We start from the raw sequence: 21001 nt of genomic DNA on the forward strand, positions 1-21001 counted from the left end.
AATGACAAACAGATCGTTGGTTGAATGCGCGAAGTGAGTAGTGGTAATGGCTCTAATTATTCAGTTTTGTATTCGTATCAAAGGAAGCAGATCGTTGTAGTCATCTCCTCCCCAACAGGTGATGCCATATTGCTGCGAGGAATTTACCCAGGAATAGTATAAACATCTTAAGAATGCTGCATTTACAAATTTTTGAACGTAATATATTCTGTTAATTATGAACCTCAACTTATTCGTTAAAAATGTGATGTGGGAGTTTCATTTCAAATTGCTATCGATATGGAGGCCCAAATACTTGACGGTTTTTTTTTTTTGGTTAAGCTACAATTACAATTTTGGATGTCACTCCATTTCGTTTTATGCCATTTTCTGGTTATATTATGATCTAGCTTATCTGTTAACATGAAGTATCTCGTTTTATCGGTATTAATTTCGAGACCATTATTTCTAATCCACTTATTTAGTTTTAACATATCATGGCTAATCCGATTTTCTAGATCCTCAAGGGTCGTTTCGGCATATACTAATGCCGTGTCATCAGCGAACGATATCATTTTGCCGAAAAGTTTGTATTTACACAGATCATTAACATACATTAAAAAGAGGGTGGGTCCTAGCACCGAACCTTGCAGGACTCCGTATTTTATTGTTTTTGTTGCGCTATTGAATGTGCCGTACATGTTTTCTGTCATTCAAATAGCATTTGAACCAGTCTTTAGCAGCTCCTCCTCTAATGCGTTATCTGGCCATTTTCATAGTAGGAAGTCATGATAAACACAGCAGAACGCCTTAGATATAGCAAGAAAAACGGCTTCTGTGTGCATTCCTTTATTTATTCCACTACAGACCGTTTTATGGAACTCCACTAGCGCTTTTTATTTATTTATTATAGATACAAGGCTGAATTATGACGAGTGTCACCGTTGAAAATATGAAAAGAATTATATTTTTTCAATTATCGTTACACGAAGCAAATGCACTGCGATCTAACGCCGATATTCGTTTGTGCTTGTCATTGCTATTGATACGAAACTTTTATTATTAGTGTTTGTTCGTGGTGAGGATGAAATATTTTTAATAAAACAATTTTTAATATGTAAATTTATTTATTAATAAATTCGTTACTGATTAGGGAATTTTTTTTTTTTTTTTTTTGTATATGCAGCACCCCCACTTAAAATTTTCACCGGCCGCAACTGGTATAGATATTGGTGTGTAATTTTTGATTTCATTTCTGTTCCCTCCTTTAAATAGCGAAATAAGTGAGGCAGTCTTTAAGTGTTCTATGAATTTTTCCTGTTCAAGAGCTGCAATGGCGATTTGTGTAAAGAACTTTAAGTTATGTTTGATGATAATACAGTATTTAGTTTTTCGATATTTATATGGTCACGTTCCATTTTTTTAATCCGATTATTACACTCATCTTCATTTCTGCGTGTAAATTGGAATTCATGGAATTCTTAATCCACGAAAGGTGGACTTATCCCTCTGTGGGATGAAAATCACGACTGTTACAGTGTACGTCAAGTGTTGTTCGTTTCGTGAAGTACATCGATGACGTCATTACCCTCTGGGAATTCACGTTTTTCCCGCTTTATGTTACCAATCATCATGTTAACCAACTCCCGTTCACACAAGAAAGTAATTTTGTTGAGAGAGAGAGAGAGAGAATTCTCTTTTGCGTGCTTTCTTTTTCCCTTTAAGCGTTTAGCAGAATTTTTCTGCTAAACGCTTAAAGGGAAAAAATCGTGTTCGAATTTTTTATTCAAGTAGTTCAAACATTGGATTGAAGCGAATCTTCCTACGCTTATGAGAGAGCTTTTCTTTTGTCCTCGTCACACTCTTTCGTTCATCTGTTATCCAGTGTGTCTTTTTCACAGCAGCTCTTTTGTGAGATGGCGATTTGCTGTCTGCATATTTGATCATTTTAATAAATTCATTTATAACTGGTTTGAATCTAACTGATCATTTTGAGGCAGTTCATAATTTTTTATGTAATAAAAAAAATCATGTTGTAGAAAACACGTGCACCTATACACCGAAAGAGTGAACATTATTCTTACTCTCTTCACAAAAGCTTAATCTAGCTTCGAAGAGAGTGGATTTATAACGCCACACTATGCGTAATCCTATTACCACAATTGACATCCAGGTGACACTAGCTTAACCGATATCATTCACAGAACATCGTCCTTGTATTTATATAAATCAATCCTTAAGGATTATATTTTTCGTAAGAGAAGGAATTTTATCGCTGCCTATGCTTCACTCTCTCTACATCTGCTTATTGTTCATTTACAGCTTGTTGAGAACTTCCTGAAGAGGATCGGAACCCATCTCTTACCGATAAAGCCTTTATTAATAATTAGCTGCGTATCTCCTTGCTGTCCAATGACAAAAACGACTGAACGGTAATTATCCTGGTACGGAACCCTACTGATAACCTTCCTTTTCCCTGATAGTGCCTCCCTATAAAATACCCTTCGATATCTCTCAGGCTGCCAATTCTCAATCCGCTCCACTAACCTGGCGCAAACAGATTACTAAAACAAAATCGTTCCCCTGACAAATCCAAGGTGACGTGTGAGGGTAATCGCATCTGCGTACATCACCTTGGATTTGTTCCGAGCCTGTGTACGAGCTCTTACCCGTTCCTCCAAAATCAAAAATAATTAAAAATGGTCTCCGGTTCGATGCGTCCATCGCATGAGGCGATGCCATCCCCTTATGCAACGCCGCTATTTTATCCTCTTTCCACTCGTAGGAAGTTTTCCATTCGCAAGCTTTTCATTAAATCAGGTTAGTGGACTTGAGCTCACCCCCCTTAAAACAGGGGGAGAAATCTCATCGACGGCTTCGCTGATATCCAGAATGCTTAGTGGTTTAAATACACCGCAGTCACTCCAACTTCCCACGAATGAAAGCTCCTTCTCCAGAATGAAGTACCCTAATGAAGTGTTCAATAAACAATTACTAAAAGAAAGAAAGAAGAACAAACGTATCCACCACAATCACAGTAATTTCGGACCACGTGCTTTCCTTTTTCTCTCCTGAGATTTCTTGATTCGGTTCGACTTCGCTCGTTTTCACTCAGGGCCAAAACAGCTCACGCGATGAAGGGAGCGTATTGCGCATGTCTGCATAAAGTACGCGTCTTCTTTTGGCCGGTGGCCTGCTGACAGAAAAATCCGAATTTCCGAGAGGAAACACGGCTACCTCCGTATGAAAGCGGCTAACTTGCCGTCACTGAAAAAGGCCCGCATGAAGATTCTTCGCCTTCTAGACGTCAACTAAGCCCCCCCCCCCCCCGATGTTGTTTTGTATTTTATTTGTAGTTCAGTATGCACCATTTTCAAAAGTGTTGACCACATTCCTAACGCTCAAACGTGAATTTCTCAAATAAACGAAAAATATGCAAAAAATTACACATGGCAGCGATGGCGCCATCTGTGATTGTTACGTGCAACTAACTGTTTCGTTGCTTAGAACTTTATTTACCTGATTTCCGGGAAGATTTGTTCAAATATTCAGTTTACGCAAACCTTCTTCCTTTCAATCCATCGAATTCTTTTGGCTGAACGTTAGTCGTTGGACTGACAAGGCGGTCGCGACAATTCCTTTCTTGTCAGGCATATTTTTGCAACGACTCGTGTATTGTATTCACCAGCGTTTCCCAAACTTTTCCTACGATGGAACGCTTGACGATTCCTGAAATTTTGACAGAACACCTTGGTGATTTTGTAATGTATTAATTAAGAATTATTAATACATTACAATATTAATAATTAATTACAGCATAATCATAAAGAGTATTAGTACACTTGTGTATACGGTGTGACATGTTGACAAATATAAAAGTACGTTTAAATTAGTTATCAATCACTGGACTAATGAAATCTTGTAGCATGTGGTGGTTTCCTCAGGCCAACCTCATTAAATTGATTTGTGCTGATTTTCATTAACATATCGCATTCAGATCATCAAATATATTTATAATAATATATTTATAAATATAATATATATATATATATATTATATAAATTTTATATAAATTATATAATATATATTTATATTATATAAATTTTTATATAAATTTATAATATATTTATTCTAAGTACTTACGAGTGAATGCAGACTTTTTCTCCTGTGTGTTGGTAGTTTTCCCCTCCTTTTGTACATCCTGCAGATCGCTTTGTAGGCTGGAGGTGGTTGAATCACTATCTGTTCTGTCACAAACACCTTCGACAAGAGATTTCTTACTACCAAAATTAAACAAAGTCCCTTGTCTCTTATTCATATTAGAATTTAAATCTGTATTCCTATTACTTTTAAAAAATCACGGCACTACCGTTTCGAAACTTTCACCCTACAATACGAACTTGCGAAGAAAGTATTCAGTATTACTAGATTTGAGAACCGGATACAGACTGCCTTGATCTTCAATTTTAGTGGAAAAATTTTCTTTATACTTCCTTGCTGATTGGTCACTAACATTTGCAACGCAGATGTTATTTCTTTCAGTTTTGAGAAAACAGAGGATACGCCGCCCATTGTTGTAATCGGCTTGCAGGCAATTTTTATGATCGGTCATAAACGGCGGTATTCCCTTTCCCAATTGTTGAAAGATTTCGATGTGTGAAAATTAATGATAAATTCATGAATATTTCCATGTTTAAAAATATGCCGCTTGGTCACTGATATTTCATACACAGATGCATTTCCTTCAGTTTTGAGAACAGAGGATGTGCCACCCATTATTATAATCCGCTTGCAGGCAATTTTTATCACCGGTCATAAACAGCGGTGTTCTCTTTCCCGAATGTCGATAGGTTTTGATGTGTGCAAATTAACGATACACAAATGTTATTAGGCGTTCTGGGTCTGAGCTTTTCGACATATTCACGAATATTATTATTCTCAGAATATTTTTACTATAAAATATTTATTCATGAAAAATGCTTAGAAAACTAAAATGTGTGAATTCCAGGAGAACTTCTCGCGGAACATTTATTCATCTTCCGCTGAACACAGTTTGGGAAACCCTGAACTAAGCTTTTTTTTCATCAACTGGGACCTCGAAACCGTTGAACTGTTAGAATTGTATAAAGCTTCATTATTAATGAAAAAGACCTCGGTTCGATTCCCGTCGTTAAACATGGAATCTTTATGTGGACTTTATCAATTGAAGGTGAGTTAGTCGATCTCAACACGGAGGTTTTTCATCTGGCGTAGCAGACAAATCGGTCATCGCACACGCAGTTTACAGACAAAAATACTCTTGGTAGTAATGGGCGGTAGATGGCGTTGATGGTAGTTGCGTGTAGTTTGAGAAGGAAGTAGTAGATATAACGGTGAGATGTGTGTGGCGGAATGAGTGGAGTGTACTCCCGCGATGAGTCCTTGGAGGGAGGGAGGGAGGGTGGCGCAGAACAGCTGAGACTGATGCAGTATCGAAAGCTTCAGAAATATCGTTATAGGGAGAGACTTTTCACACAAAGGTAGAGTTGAATTTGCGAAGAAACCAGAACTTGTAGACCGAGATGATCTCTCTGGCTCTGGAGGTCTCGTTTTTGAAGCAGGATTGAGATGGATGTAATGCAACGCAATGTCGCGTGAAGTTCACAGCGAAATGACGCATCCAGGAAGTTAAAATGCCCTGTTGCTACTTGGTCGTGTGTTGTGCTGGATTTGCGTCGCGTCACGAGTGCGTCATGTTAGCCCAAGGAACGGATGAGGAGGACGGACAAGCTCCTCTCGCAGTTCGCCACGAAGAAAGAATTATTTCAGCAGAATAAAGTTTGGGAGGTCAACGAGTAAACACCCTGAGGAGAGTACTGACCAGTGTTAAACGGAGACCCCTTTAGACCCCTTATAGAGTAACGTCATGTTTTTAATTTTCGATTATTTTGTAATTTGATCAAAATTCTGTTCAAAAAATCCCTCTTCGCCTTTCACCAGGGGGATTCTACGCTAGAGTCCGATCCTTTCTCCTCGTGTGCATTGATTAGCTTTTTCTTTAGACTTCCGTAAACGATGATGACAGCGTTTCGATGACAATCGGAAACTCTGTTGTGCGGTACACCAGGAAAAAAATAAATAAATACTGCAAAGATAAAAAGAGGAAATGAAAAGAAGTGTTTTTAAAAAGTGTCAAATGTTAGTTAAAAAGAGAAATCCATTCGGAAGTCTTATTTAGTTGGTTTAAGTTCCTCCCCCCCCCCCACACACACACACGACGGTTGTAGTATGGGGGTGAGGGAATGCTTGATTATCTTCCAATAATCTTTACGATTTCCTTTATATCTTCTCCGGCTATTGAAAGTGAAAGAAGGTGCATTGAAGATGTCTTAACGATTCCCTTACGGACGAACTTCTCATCTGTCGATGCCGTTTCAATAAAGAAAACAACAACAAAGAAATAAAAATTGTCTTTCGAGCGAATTAAAGGCGAGGTGAACTTGTCGGTTCGCCGTTGAAGTAATTTCTAAAGAAGTCTTCAAATCTAACAACAAACCGGAAAGCGACCTCAATGCAAGGAGGGTGGTCGATGTTTCTGTCCTGCGTGCACGAGTCCAATTCATTAAGCAATTCTAAGAAGAATCCTGTTCATCGACTTCCGTTTGTTTGGATGGATGCAAACAGCGCAGTTCTTCTTCTCGGTGACGTTCTGGAAATTTGGTGCAATCGTGGTTTTGCAACTCCTTAAGTGTTATCGAATTCCGCTTGAGAATCCCCGCTGCGTCCTTAATCTCTCCGCCGCTTCTTTTCATCCGTTCAACTGCTTTAAAAATATTTTTAAAATCTTTTATTTGTTCTTTTTTTTTCAGAGCCCACTCAGTACCGTCGGCGAACCAAAGGTTAAATAACACAAAGAAATGCTATTTGGGGACCGACGAAATTTATAAAAGTAACCCTCTTTCTTCGAAATATAATTTCAGCAACTGAAGAAGCACGTGCCTCTTAAAGTCCCATCTTCAAAGAATATCGCGTTTTCTATAAAACCCTAATGAGAATAGAAACTTGTCTTTTTTTTTTCGTAATAAATTAAATTCATTTTAAGTTTTTTTTCATTTCCAATGTAAATACCAAAGTTTGGGGGTACAAACTTCGATGTTTCTATTCAACAAAACATATTTGAGGAGGGAGATGAACACCTTGCTTACGGGAGACCTCAGGCGGTAGAAAAAGAGTATGGTTGGTCGCTACAGCAGGGTTCGTCCGACTCCCGGCCTCCTAACACCGATATACTTGTCGGTTTCCAATGTACGGACAGATGGATCAATACATGAAGCTATAAACAACTGTAAAGTTTGTCTTAGGAAAGAGCGGGGCCCCCCTTGAGACACTGTTCAGCAGCGTCTAAGAGCGCCTTAGTGAGGAGTGTCCACAAAAGAGGGCACTGAGATATTAATGGTTGAAAAGAGACGAGTTAAAATCCCTTCTGGAATGCGAGAAACCATCTCAGATGCAGAGACGGCCGATTGTTTTTCCCACAAAACAGACAAACTGGCCACAGAACACACAAAATGTTTTACGTGTTAGAAATGAAAACGACCCTTAAAAATATCGAAACAGAGCAGTTATTTGCTTAACACTCTTTCAAATACTTGAAAATAATTTTATTGTTTTCTTTGGATGTTTTTTAACCCGTTCATTTCTTCCGCAGGTGAAATCGGTCTTGAGGAACGCTTACCTGCGAGCAGCCCTCCGGCGCAATCCCAACCACCGCTACACGTGGAAGAGCCGAAGCATGAGCACGCGGGCATCGCAGTGTTCGAGTTCGTTCGTCTCCAACTGCGACTCGTCCATCGTTGATGCGAACGTGACGCGGTGGTCCCCTCACGAGAGATCCCTGACGGCCCTGCGAGAAATTCGGCAGATGAGCAAAACCCAGCGGTTGATGAACGCTCAAAGGACCCTTCACAGTGCGGGCACGGATGTGTAGCGGGGGTCATCTCCCCGCCCATCCATCGCAGAAGTCAAGAGGACAGAGCTTATATATTTACGGGGAGAAACCGGCTTCGCTCTCCCTCTCTCTGTTTTAAGGTTCATTTAGAAAGTGGGACTCAGTCACATGAAGGGCCCCGGAAAGTGGGAGGCTGCTCCGGATAGATGTTAGTTTCAGCACTGAATGAATCGGATCCACTAACGTTTTGCTGGTGCTACTTTTGTAAAGGTGCAAAATGTGTAATCAGACTTCCCCATCGCACGTTTCAAAACAAAACAAAAATTAATCACGATTTTATATGACGAATTATTTGGAATGAATCAGCGAACGTTTAGAAAGACGTGTCCAGAAAAGAAAAAAAAAGTTACTTTTGAGGGAAAAAAAACTCCAAGCAATCAATTTGATGAAAAAAATGGTCATTTTTAAATGGTTACTAAGTTGCGAGATGTGCGTGTGTGTGTGTGTGTGTGTGCGTGCGCGCGCGCGCGCTAAAACTCATCTTCATAATCATATTCGGCTTACTGATCCGACACAAGAGAGGGGGAAGGATTGGCTTAGTCTTTGACGGATTGCGGTAAAACATTTTGATTTGGCAAATTCAAACGGAAGCTCATTTCGTGTCAGGTGACCTCTTCATGAAAACACATTTCCGTTCACATTTCCACTAATCAAATTCAAAATCCCATAACCCCCAATGCTTGTACAGTTCATCGATTGGGGATTACTTGTTCGTTTCTCTCGTAGTTTCGGCATTTCTCATCATTGACAGTCGTCTAGTGAGGAGAGCACTTTCGATCGAACTTCCTTCCTCTTTAAATTGACAGAATCCCTTCAACATTCGGGCGCATCCCATTCGTGCATACATCATTTCCAATGCTGCCTTGAAGAAGATCGTTGGCTTTTCCGAAACGACCGTCAGCAAAGTGTAGTCACCGAATTACGGCAATTCGGATGGAAGAATTCATTCCGTTGAGTCCTATACATGAGCAATCCTGCTTCAAGAAGGATGGACGGTGCTGAGGACAACAGCATGATTCATTGGTGGTGTGGATGAAGACGCATTTGGGCTGAACAGATGCCTGCTTCTTATTGAGAGGGCCTTTTGTTTAAGAAGGGGCCTTTGAGAAAGGGTTAAAATTCACTTAAGAACGACAATTTAGTTGAAAGTTTATGTCAGAAGTGTTGAAGTAGGATGGCTTAATCTCAGTTTCACTGGGGCGGATTATTTTCTTCTCTCTCTCTGATAGATTTAAGTGAGAGTTCTGATCTGCCAGTACCTGAAAGCGTCTCTGTTCTGAGCATTCTGCGAAAATTACCGAAGTGTGAGACTAAGAAATTTCGTGGTCGTGAGAATGGATTCGACTACGAACGAACAAAAAAAAAAAAAAAAAAAAGAAAGAAATATTGGAAGAAAACAAGCATCGTTTGCAAATGACTTCACCGAACTAAAGTTCAGCGTAACGATAAGACGGAAATCCTCGAGCCTGTCTGTCTGTCTTCTTACTTCGCGGGGTATCGTCTGATGGGCCTTCTGCGTGCAAGTGGGACTTGCTGCATTCGCTTTTCCACAGCCTCGTCGCTCATTCTTTTTGTAAGCAGCAAAAGCTCACTCGAGACACGTCGCTGTTCCCAAAGCAATCCGTGCAACCGCAAAACACGAATCCGTAATCGTCTCCGGAGACATCCGAAGACGTGAGAATGCACGGATGATGGTTGGATCAGACGGAATAAGTGAGCCGCTTTGTCGTTAAGTGCTTTTAGAGTGTCGCTCGCGTAATGACAGCAGGAAACCGCGCGCGCATCTTGCGACACCGCGAAATAAATTCAAAATATAAAAACCACCGCTTCAATTAATTCTGAATTATTCGCTTCGATGGCCGTTGATTGACGCTGCTGAAATGCTGTCTCGAGGTGAGCAGCAGGGCGCGAGATGCTTTTTTTCTTTCCAACACCGCAGACACCTTTACTGACTTGGAACTAACTTCGCATCTTCTTGCACTTCGTGTTTGATCGCTGTTAAGTGAAGCCACCCGCAGAGATTTTTTTTTTTTTTTTGAGCCGATTCTATTTGCCAGGAAGTTTCAAAAGCGATCCATTAGAAATCGCCAAATATTTTTGAGAAGTTTGGAAAATGAATTGCGGCGAGTCTCGCGGTCACCCACTAAGTAGCCCAATAACTAAGAGTGCAACATTTTATTCATTTACGGGATTAAAAGCGGCAAAAAAGTGAGTAAGATTCGCGAACTCTTCATTGTAGTAAATGCACACTGAGATGCGATGTGAGAAAAATGGATTCGCTTTTCCCGTCTTGTGAAAAGTGAATACAAATGTCAACAGCGTATTAGCGAGGATGCCGCCACGTGTGCTCTTCGGTTGGATTCACGTGCCTCTGAATCTCACGCAAGATTAGTTGAGGGGAGATCTTAAACGAAGGCGAATTAGTTGATTTCGTCTCGGGTGAAGATCAAACGGAAAGTCGGATTTTACTTCCTCAAACGCAAACAAAATGGACGAAGGCCATTTGCATGCTGAACTATATTACAGTTCGATATAGAAGTAGGCACGGTGTCGGTTGCGCCTCCTGCTGTGAGATGCCCCTCCAAATGTGTGCTGTCGAGATGAAGCACTTTGTGATTCCTTTCTATTTTTAAAATGTTTTATTTGTTTATTTGTTTGTTGTTGTTCATTTTCACTTAAACAATCGTTCCTTCAAAACAAAACATTAACAAATATGCATATATCCCCCCCTCCCCCCAAAAAAAATTAAAGACTTTTTTTGGTCTAAATTGTTCAGCCTGTAAATTTGCTCTGAGCCTGTGAAGAATTCTACATTTCCCCTCTCCCGCTAGAGCTGAGTCATATCGCCTAGCTTCCCCCCCCCAAAAAAAAATTAGAGGTGATAACCCAGTGGCTCCACTGATAATTAAAGAAAGGACGAAGAAGAGAGCTCCCGATTACTGCCTCAAAGTTTCAGAAACGAGATGTTAAAAACTGCCTCGCTTTCATTGCAGAAATGTTCAAGTCGACAAAATATCCAAAAATTTCTCAGAAACATTTAAAAAAAAAAGTAAAGAAGTTTTCAGCACTTGTCTGTTCAATGCACATTTTGACAGGATTTGTTTTCAAAGATTGAACAAAAAGAAATGATTGAAATCGTCTTACCGTTTTCATGGCCTCCCATCCGAACTGTTCGCCGATGTGACTTTTAGGTGGCCCATTCGAATTCTTTTCTTAAAAAATGACGCTCGCATCGCAGGCCGAAATGTCGCACGATTCAACGAGGTAGCCATAAGGAAACTGCAGTACGTACTGTACATGAACCTACGGCAACTCTGACCCCCTCACCCCCCGATCAGCAACAGTCAACCGTAACTAAATATGTCACTTCAAAATAACTTCTGTTCAAAAACAATTCTGAAATATTTTAATCCAAACAACCCTTTTCAAGGCGCTCTTCCTAATATTCTCTCGAGGTCTGCGCGATAAAACTAAACCGCTTCTCACCTACCCCTGAATATTGGGACATCCCACAGGGCGTTGGCAAGCCTCAAAGGAGAGGAATTGTGGGAAAAATCAGTTTCACGAACAAATAAAACGAAAGGTCATCGCCTGCTGAATGTTCCGAGGCTTTTATTTCATCAACTGATTCGAGTAGAAATCGCTTAATCAGCTAACCCCTTATTGTAGACGCCCCTCATAATGCAAATATGGTGAAACGCAAACACTCGCGATCTTCCACCCCTTTCTGCGTATCGAACGTAATCAAGGAATGAACTTGTTCTGCCAGGAAATGTAATAAATCTACTAAATGATATTCTAACGGCGTTTGAAGTAAGAAAAGGTTGAATTTTGAATATTTCGAATAAATAATTGGAAATCCGTATCATCAATAGCAAAGCCTAAGCTGAAATAGGCCGGTTTTGTTGTTTTTTTTTAAATAGCCGAAATACGAGATTTCAATAGCCTTGTATGTATGAAAGGATTATTTTAAAAAATAAATAAAAGATAAAAATATGGTGCAAACACGTTAAAATCCTAATCTCCTCCTCTACTTTCTATGTGACCTATTACCGTGGGAGATATGCGACAGACGCGCTCTTGTGTATCAAGGGCCGCCGAAAGACGAATATTTGTATAAAGAGAACATCTAATGCAATATTTACATCTCGAGTGGGATTTTAGATGTCGAGCAAAAACCACTCAATAAATGCAAATTTTATTATAATTTTATTTATTTATCTTTATATTTTGAAGACACTTTATGTGTATACTGTATGAATACATTTAAATATAAAGTGCAGTGATAGACATTCATACACCCGATTGTTGCGGGCTTGACTGTAATTCCATTTCAATCTTATCCAGTGGAATCCGAACAAAAAAAAAAAAAAAAAAAAAAACATCCGTAAATTTGTACCATCGTTGATTTTTTCGATGCGATGAGATATAGAGAATGCATGACCATCCAGCACAAGTATTTTGTGTGAATTTCTGACGTGTTTTTTTTTTTCCTTTATTTTTAGTCTTTAATTAAAGTTACGACATCAATTAATAATACAAATGTCGGGAACGATTTGTGACTGCAATCCAGTTATTTACAAACATAATTATAACAGAACACAATAACTTCAACAGAAAATGATATTCTTAATCCTTTATCAAATGGTAGGCAAACAACGTTTGCGAGCGAAGTGCTTCACTACTCGGCTACTTGAACATAGAGGTCGCTGGCTTCATCAGTTGCCTTGGTATCCGATAATGTAAAACGTAATCAAAGAGATACGCTGAATTTCAACAACCGAAGTTGAGGTTAAGATATTCAGAAATACTGGAATTCAAACCCAATACTTAATTTATCAAAGATCTATTATTTCATGTCGGCTTTTCGTGCACTATAATTTGCACGAACCAATTAAATATTGACACTACTAATTAATTAGTTAAAAGCAATGCATAATATACTCAGTACGAGAGTGTATTTCCAAGCTTCCAATGGAGCCAATCAATGCAAACAACTCGGTGTTTAGAAACAGTAATGATGGCCTTCCAGTAATCGCAATCAGGATTATCGTGTGAGGCCTCTGCAGAAACGGAGTGCGATGTGAATAGTCCATCAACAACTTCTACCATTTCCGATAAACATAAAAACCTCAGGACTATCTTCAAACCTGTCACATCAATACTTTTATTTAAATTTCAAAATAAATGCAATAAAAACAAAAGGTGACAACTAACATAAACCAGGGCGACAGAAAATTCAGAAATAATATTTATTTTGATCTTTCGCTCAAAATGTGAGCTTTCAGGCTGCTGGAATCACAAACGATTTTTGTCGAAAAAGCGCAGTGAAGGGTAGAAGAGTTGTTTTCTTTTTCTAGATACGAAATTAGAAATGTTAATTCCCTTTTTAAAATTTTCTCTCATTAATACCCCTTCCTCTCAGTTGAGAACTTCTTTCCTAGGAGATAAATGTAAGAATTCAAATAAGTTTGTATTGCTATATACGTTCATCCCCCCCCCCAACACACACACACACACACACACACGATACCATTTGTGTAAGCCTTCTGACCCTCACATCTAACAATGATATATATATATATATATATATATATACATAATGCCCTCGTTGAGAACCACTAAATTAAAAGATTATAGCTTTTCATTTCGTATCATTTCTTTGAAAATGTTCGCTGACCCATTCCAATATGGGGGGGGGGGGAGGATACTACAAGTGCGAATGCTGACTGTTCTTTGGACAACTCGTCGATTATTACTTTCAAATACAAACATCAAACCGGTGACAAGATAACAAAATCCAATATCCTCTTTTAACAGATTTTGAAAACAATTTTGTGTGAGGTGTGTCTGTCGTCCCAGTGTTCTAGCACAACCCACTGAATCCACCGTACGGAGTGGCGTCTCATCGATGTGATGCGACCTTCCTAGAAGAGGTTCTCCCAACCCCACCGAATACTTCAAAAGAACGAATGCTCATTAGTGTTGTCCGTGTGTGTCTTCGCACGATGTGCAAGCGTATATTTCCTGCAACTGGAAGAGGACTGAAACGCAGCGCGTGACGCTGAGCCGGACAAGTTTTAAATGTTTCCAAGCAGTTGTAAAATTCACACTGTTGTCAAATAAAATTTATTTATTCTGTTTGAAAGTGTCAGAAATCTCTTTCGCTATCACTCATTCATTTTTGAATGGCCGACGACACAATCCTGGAAGCAACCGTCCCGTTGCTTCCTGGAAGAAATAGATTCACGCCCGCCATAATTCTTAAAGTTTGGTTTAAAGATTTTCGACATCGCTGAGCTTTTCGCTAACAAAAACCTGATGTGGCAGGCGGTGTACCTAAGAAACGGCAAAGATGAAACCAAATCAGGAAACGAAATGGGTTCGTTTCCCAATTTTCGAAGGTGTCAAGTGGTGACCTTTGGATTTTCTCTTTAAAATCGAGCTTTTAAATTCATTTCTTCAGATTAATGAGTAAAACGATCAACCGAATGTTACTTTTAGCACACATATTTTCGCAAAACAGCGAACTGTTGAGTCCAAATCCTTACGATGCTATTCGTACAATCAGGCTTGAAAGTGCTGCCTCATTTTTTTTATTCGCTTTATTTTTTGTACGGATATTCTCGCCTCCCCCCCTTCTTGCTACACTGTTCGACAACTTAACGACACGCTTAAAAAAACGTCGCGTAAATCGTGCAGTTTGCATTGAAGCAGGACAAAAATTGCAAACGTCGAACACCTGAAGGGACATCACGTGAGAGATCTACGCATTCCCGCCACGGAATTAGAAACTTTTATTTAATGCCGTGTCCGCGCGGTTAGCCGAGAGGCTTTGCGCTTCGCAACCCTATGCCTGGGGAAGAAGTGTCCAAGGTTCGATTCCCGTCGGAGCCATGAGGAGCTTAAGGATTTTCCTCAGCCATGGCCAAGTTAGCCAGTCTTGGGCGCGGGCAGCAGGGCTGATAGCATGGAACGGAATAAACCGAAAAGAGCTTGTGTGTCATCACAGTCGTTCGTTGCGAACAGGAGTAAAACATCGCCTTCTTACTGTTGGTCACCGTTGCAGTGTTCTGCCGTCTTGCCATTTCAAGCCTTGTTTAAACTCGCAGAAACATTTCCAGAACATTCGAGACTTCCCGTGATGAAATCGCGAATGTTTCCGGAAGGCCGACGCGATTCAACGGTCTGTGCAGTGATGCCAGATCGGTACAATTTTTGAAAGATAAGATTTGATGATATTTAAATTTGTACGAATATTTAAAACTGTTAATTAATTCCTGGTTGTTGTTTGTTTTGTTTTGTTTTGCTAACTTTTATGGGTTTTGTCAGCGTCTCAACACAAGAATTGTAAGGGGTGGGGGGGGGAGTGGGTGACTCCATAAAAACTAAAAATGGGGCACACACGAAAGAATGTTGAGAAACAACGATGACCTGTCATCCTGAAGGTACTGGGGATGTGCTGGCTCACTGAGTAAGCCAAAAAACGGGAAGGGAGTGATGTGGTCCCGACTCTTAGAAGTGTGAGAAATTTGCATTGGGTGCGGACCAGTGGCTTGAATCGTGGGGTGCTGCAACGTTCGAAATGTGTATACGTGTTTGGATAAAATATCAAAATTATGGTAAAAAATTAAAAAAAAATTAAACATGAACAAATATTGTTTATTATCGATAAAATTATACAGTTTGGTATAATTCAAAATTACTTTAAAATAAAATTCATTCTTTTAACTGTAATTTAAAAGGAATGGATTTACAATATTTGGACATTACAATTAAATCCTTTAATTGTAATGTCCAAATATTTAAAGAGACGGAGTAAACACGATAAGCACTACGAACACCCTACTACTGGCGCAAACTGCATATGAACAACAGTGGAACTGCGCGACGGACAGTGCCACATCACGCTAATAGCTCGCATCTCACTATGACGTGCATATGCTTGAGCTCGTAGCAATATGGCACTGTGGTAAACACAGTGCTGCTAGCGTCCTTCGCCCTCCTAAGTGCCACAAGATGGATTTTTATTATTTTTTTATACAAAATAAAAGAATTGTATAGGATTGTTGATAACAAAATTAAACATTACAAGCAAATATAAATAAATTAATAAATATATTTATGTATCGAGAAAAATTGGGGTTGCTGTAGTTCCGCAGTGCCTATGCACGAGTCGTCCCTGGTGCGGACGAATTGGGTGATCAGTTGGTTCGCATTAGACACCCGGAAGGTGCATGCCAGAATGTCGATTATATCAAATACTCGCCTTTGGAGACAGTATTAAAAAATAAATATTCGTGAAAAACATTTTATTCTGAATTTGGTCGAGAAGTGTCGCATTCTTTGGATGTCCTCTTTTCTACGTAGATGCCTTCGATCCATCACTCCAATCCGACTTTAGGTTTTTCACTTAGGAAAGCAGATAAAGAACCCACACATCCGACAGACATGTCATGCACCCACTCACTTTCAACCGGAATGCTAAAACAATAACCGGCCTGTTTGTCTATTTTAAGGGATGGGAAAAACAGCCAAGTTTCCGGGAAGAAAAACCTCTTCCGCCATCGCATGAGACTGCCTAACTCATTTTCGGTTGAAAGGTCCTAGTGAAGGTTCTCCACGCACTAACAGGATTTGACCGCAAGTCGTCCCTACTAAGCTACACGTTCTCTCTGTGGTCTGTCAGACCACAGCGCTTGTACGCAACATCCTGTTGCTGATCGCATTTATTGATTTCTTCAATCCCTGGCTGATCCTGGTTCTAAATTTCCCTTGGAAGCTGAGATTTTCCTTCCCACCATTTAATGGGATGTTTCGAAAACATTTTTGCAACTTCATCTTTTCTTACTTCGCTGCGGAGAGGGAATTTTCCAATTCACACCCGCTGCTCTCTTACACAGAATAACATCTCCTGTTGGACGGTCTTGTATCGGCCCTGCACATTACCTTTAACACAGAGTAAAGAAAAAATCTGCTGAAGTGTTTCTTGAACTGCTGCAGATTGTAGTGTTTGAGGAAGACAGAATGAGGGAGGCAAATAACAGGGAAAAGATGAAATGAAAGAGAAGGAACAGAAGTCAGCTTGACTGCGTATGGATTTCGACCACGATCTGCTTGTGTTTTTAGATGAAAGTGGAGAATGGTGATGGCCTACTTGGCAAGACTCTCGAAATGAAAATATGAACAGGAAGAATCAGAAATGTCTGTGAGACAGTGGGTGGAGTGAATTCTTAAGACAGAGATGTCTAGTTTGTCGAATTTCCCTCTTCAGGATGGCATCGGACATTCTTAAGGAGGATTTCGCGCACCACTCCAAATGTAAGCATTCTGAGATTGTGCAGATTGGAGACTTAACAGCAATTATGCGTACGAAAAGCTTATTATGAACAGAGGAGGACATCAAGTGTAAGGGCGAGTAGGCTGTGGATGCAAATTGCCACGAAAGGATCGACATTGTGAGTCAGTCCAAGAAGAGAGAGAGACCTGGCCCGAGAATTGCCAGGTAAAAAAAAGTGAAATGAGATGTTTCTTTCAAGAAAAAAAAAAAAAAACATGACTGTTGGTATTATTCAAGTTCGATAAGGCTGTTCAGTTCCATTGAAGAAAGGGAAGAAGATCAGGGTTGAAGAAATCGCTTTTGCAAGATTTCCAGGATCGGTTAAGTGAAGAAGGCAGACATCAGCAAAACTATGGATGGCATTGGGGGTTGGTGAACTCCATTTGAGTATATAAAAGAAGGGAGTAGATGAAAGTCAGTCATGCGAAAGATCAGAGAGACAAAGAGAGAGAGAGAGAGATTGACGATCGAACTGCAAAGCATGGAGGAGGCCACTGTGTTAGCAGGCTGATCAAATATCCCGAAAACATTAACATGGCCACGCGAGTTTCCGCAGTCTTCGCTTCTTTAGACTAATGGAGTCAATTATCACTAATTAACTGGTCGGCTTACAGACGATTAAAGAATTCGATATTGATGACCTCCTGCAATTAGTTTGAGATAATTATGTAAAACGTCGAAAACACATAAATAAAAATTCAAAAATATACAAAATGGATGAAAGGAGACAAAAAATTCCACAACTCACTCACATTACTAACGTACTATCGGTTGACAACCTTACGTAGGTGGCAGGCACGTTATATTAATTAAAAAATAAAAATAACGGTGAAGCAATTGACAGAATGTTTCATAGCAGCTTATCTCCGAGGGCTGAGCAGCTAGTGATAAATAGGATCGGGATGCCTCATGTCCAAGATAAGGAGGATATCTCCGATGTCTTTCTATCGAAACATCAGAAGAGTATGCAGTCAACTGTTGTGACCTCGTGCTGGGAAGTGGGGGATATTTGCTTTTGCTTCTCGTACATGAGTTAGAAGAAAAGGTTGATGCTAGATGTTACACTTATCTTGGGGGGGGGGGGTGATGTTATAATGGCACCATTTTGACGTGTGAGAGAGAGAGACGCGGAAGCATGGAAGTTGCATCACTGATGAAGAATCAGAACGTTCGACCATCATTAGAGCCAAAGGCCAGTTTGTGTATGTTTTGTGGTCCCTTGAAAGTCAGGTTTCGATTTTAATTTAGATTATTACAACCACTTGGGGAGAATGCAAAATTTTTTCTTGAGTGTTTTGAGACAAGAACATTCTGTGCCAAAACAGCCACCTGCGAACATCATTCAAGATTCCTCCATCAAGAGTTCTTGTCGATGGAAGAATCTTGGATGGTCGTCACTGGTTTTTTGGATGGAGGATAGAATGAAGGATGACAGCTCACATGCCGGCAACGATTCATTAAGTTATTCAGCGATGGAAGATGTTTGGATTGAAGGATCAGATTAGCAACCAAACCATAGAACGATATGGAGGTCATCACCTCCTTTTGATACCATTGTAGCGGCAAAAGACAAAGATCCGTTGACAAAGTCAAAGGATTTATGACTTTGCTTAGCGTTCTCTCTGATGAGATGTCAAATATGTACCCGCCTCAAGGGAGAAGCGATCCGAAAGGTGTAGTTTGAGGTGGACAAAGCTGTTGAAGTGAGAAAGAAAGCTTGTGGTTAACTGTAAGTGTGTTACACATCATTAATGTTCGTCTTACGTTTATGAATTTTGGTACCGAAGCCTATTTGTGCAGATATTTTTGTTTTGTTTCGTGGGTTTGGATGGAATTTTGGAGAATATTATTATTTGGTGGTGGGGGGGGGGGGTTCCCATTCACTGTGTTACTGTATTCATTTTGTCTTTTCTTCGTTAGTTGTGGAGTGGAAAAGTGTCAGACCAAAAAGAATGTAATGTGGGAATGAGAGGACTAATAACTATATGATCCACACAGAACCCATCTAGTCTCGTCTCCAGTTTATTGCGTGGCTAGACAGGGTTCCTGCATACCATAGTACTCGACTCTATCCGTGCAAGAACTGACAGAGTGAAAGACAGCTATAAATTATTCGCCAGCTGGTCAAGAAGTCTCCTAATTAGCTACCATCGTGTCAGCTGTGGGATCCTTTGCGCCCGTTGGAAACGCTTTCGCAGGATTTCAGCTACCCTGCAAGTGAAGGGGGAGGAAATATAAGCTGGAGACCTTCCCTGGAGACAAAATGTGCAACAGCCATTTCAGGACACCAATAAGCAAGGTGAGAGTGTTTCACCTGCTACGAAGTTATCTGCTGGGTTGAATCTCTTTGGCGTTTCTTACAAATCACGGCATTGCCTGGGGCACCAGATCCCCGTTTGTAGAAATAGGACGCACCGCAGGATGGTTAGGGTTAGTTTAGCACTTGTTAGAAACTACACATCACCAGCTTATTAATGACCTCAATAAATATGAAAGAAAGAAAGAAAGAGAGAGAAAGAAGCTGCATTGATGTAATTGCAGCGTTCTTTTTGCTTAATCTCTTGTCTTAACTCTTTGTAAGCTGTTCTATGTGTTTGGTATGCTTCATACGCACTGCACGTTAGGGGGGGGTGGGGGTGGAGAAGAAAGACTTTTGGAACCAAACGTGGCGAGAGGCACGTTAAGCCTACAATAAACAAGGAGATGAAAATCGTCTGCTATCTTCGGGGTCAAGTTCTTTCATCTACGGAAGGAATGGCTTGACGGCAGTAAAACTCGCCAAAACTCCTTTCGTAGAAACAAGCAGAAAGGGTGGAGTTGGCTGGTGGGACATTATCTGGCGTTTCACCGGTCTCTACTAACGGCTGGTAACAGGCCACACGCGAGAATTGACGAGCCCTTTTTAGCGAAACTAGCAATAAAATGCATTATTTCTTGTGCCACTTCAGGCCTCCAATAAACGACGAAAGTGTTTCCACCAAGAGGGGGGGGGGTGAAAGCCATCAAAATTCCAACCAACAGCTTTCGGTGTAAGGACTGAGGCTTTGTCCGTTTGTACAGGGACGTCGATTTTTTTCACTAAATGTTAGCACGTCCGATTCGGGAGGAGACTTGGATCGTTGTGAATTCGTAGCTGAGCAAGTAAAACTCAAAATGTGCTATTTCTGTTGGATGTGCGTGTTCGTCTGACAGGTTTGGTGAGATAAAACCTTCCCAGCCCCGTATGACCCACGTTAGTTAACCCACTTGGAGTGAAAAACTGACAGAGGTTCTCGTTCCTGACGGGATTTGAACCAACAACTGCCTAACTGGAGTACTCTCGTTCCCGCCTGGACTGCTGAGGTTCGAGAAGCGGTTGAATAAACGTCTTACAATGCAACCTCGAAGGAAGAATCAGAATTAAAATAACTGTCTTAAAGGCCAAGATGTCATATTTTCAAGCAGTTTTAATTTAGTTCGGTTATGACCACCTCTGGCTGTAGAAACCAGCAAAGCAAGCGCATGCACGAGACGATGAATTTAGGATGCCATCTTCTTCTGCAGCTTCTCCCACTTAAGTGGGATCACTGTTCATGATGCGTCTCCTCCACACCTTCCTGTCTTGGGCCGTCACCACATCCAAATTCTTCATCCTCAAGTCCTCTTCTACCATCTCCCTCCATCCCTTCTTTGGCCGCCCAAGCTTCCTCCTTCCT

The 21001-nt window shown here is 40.4% G+C and overlaps 1 protein-coding gene across 1 annotated transcript in view; it reads left to right on the forward strand.

Annotated features, from left to right (window-relative positions):
- LOC150105255 (corticotropin-releasing hormone receptor 1-like) overlaps window positions 1-14065 on the forward strand; it is a 190978-nt gene extending 176913 nt beyond the window's left edge. Inside the window, exon 11 of the mRNA XM_090394652.1 lies at window positions 7667-14065. Coding sequence (XP_090250778.1) covers window positions 7667-7945 — 279 coding nt within the window. The 3' untranslated portion in view covers window positions 7946-14065. The remainder of the gene's footprint in view (window positions 1-7666) is intronic.
- Window positions 14066-21001: the final 6936 nt, after the last annotated feature.

This window comes from Typopeltis vanoorti, chromosome 6 (assembly GCF_054136105.1).
Source record: "Typopeltis vanoorti isolate ZY-2024b chromosome 6, IOZ_Tvanoo_1.0, whole genome shotgun sequence".
Lineage (NCBI taxonomy): Eukaryota > Metazoa > Arthropoda > Arachnida > Uropygi > Thelyphonidae > Typopeltis > Typopeltis vanoorti.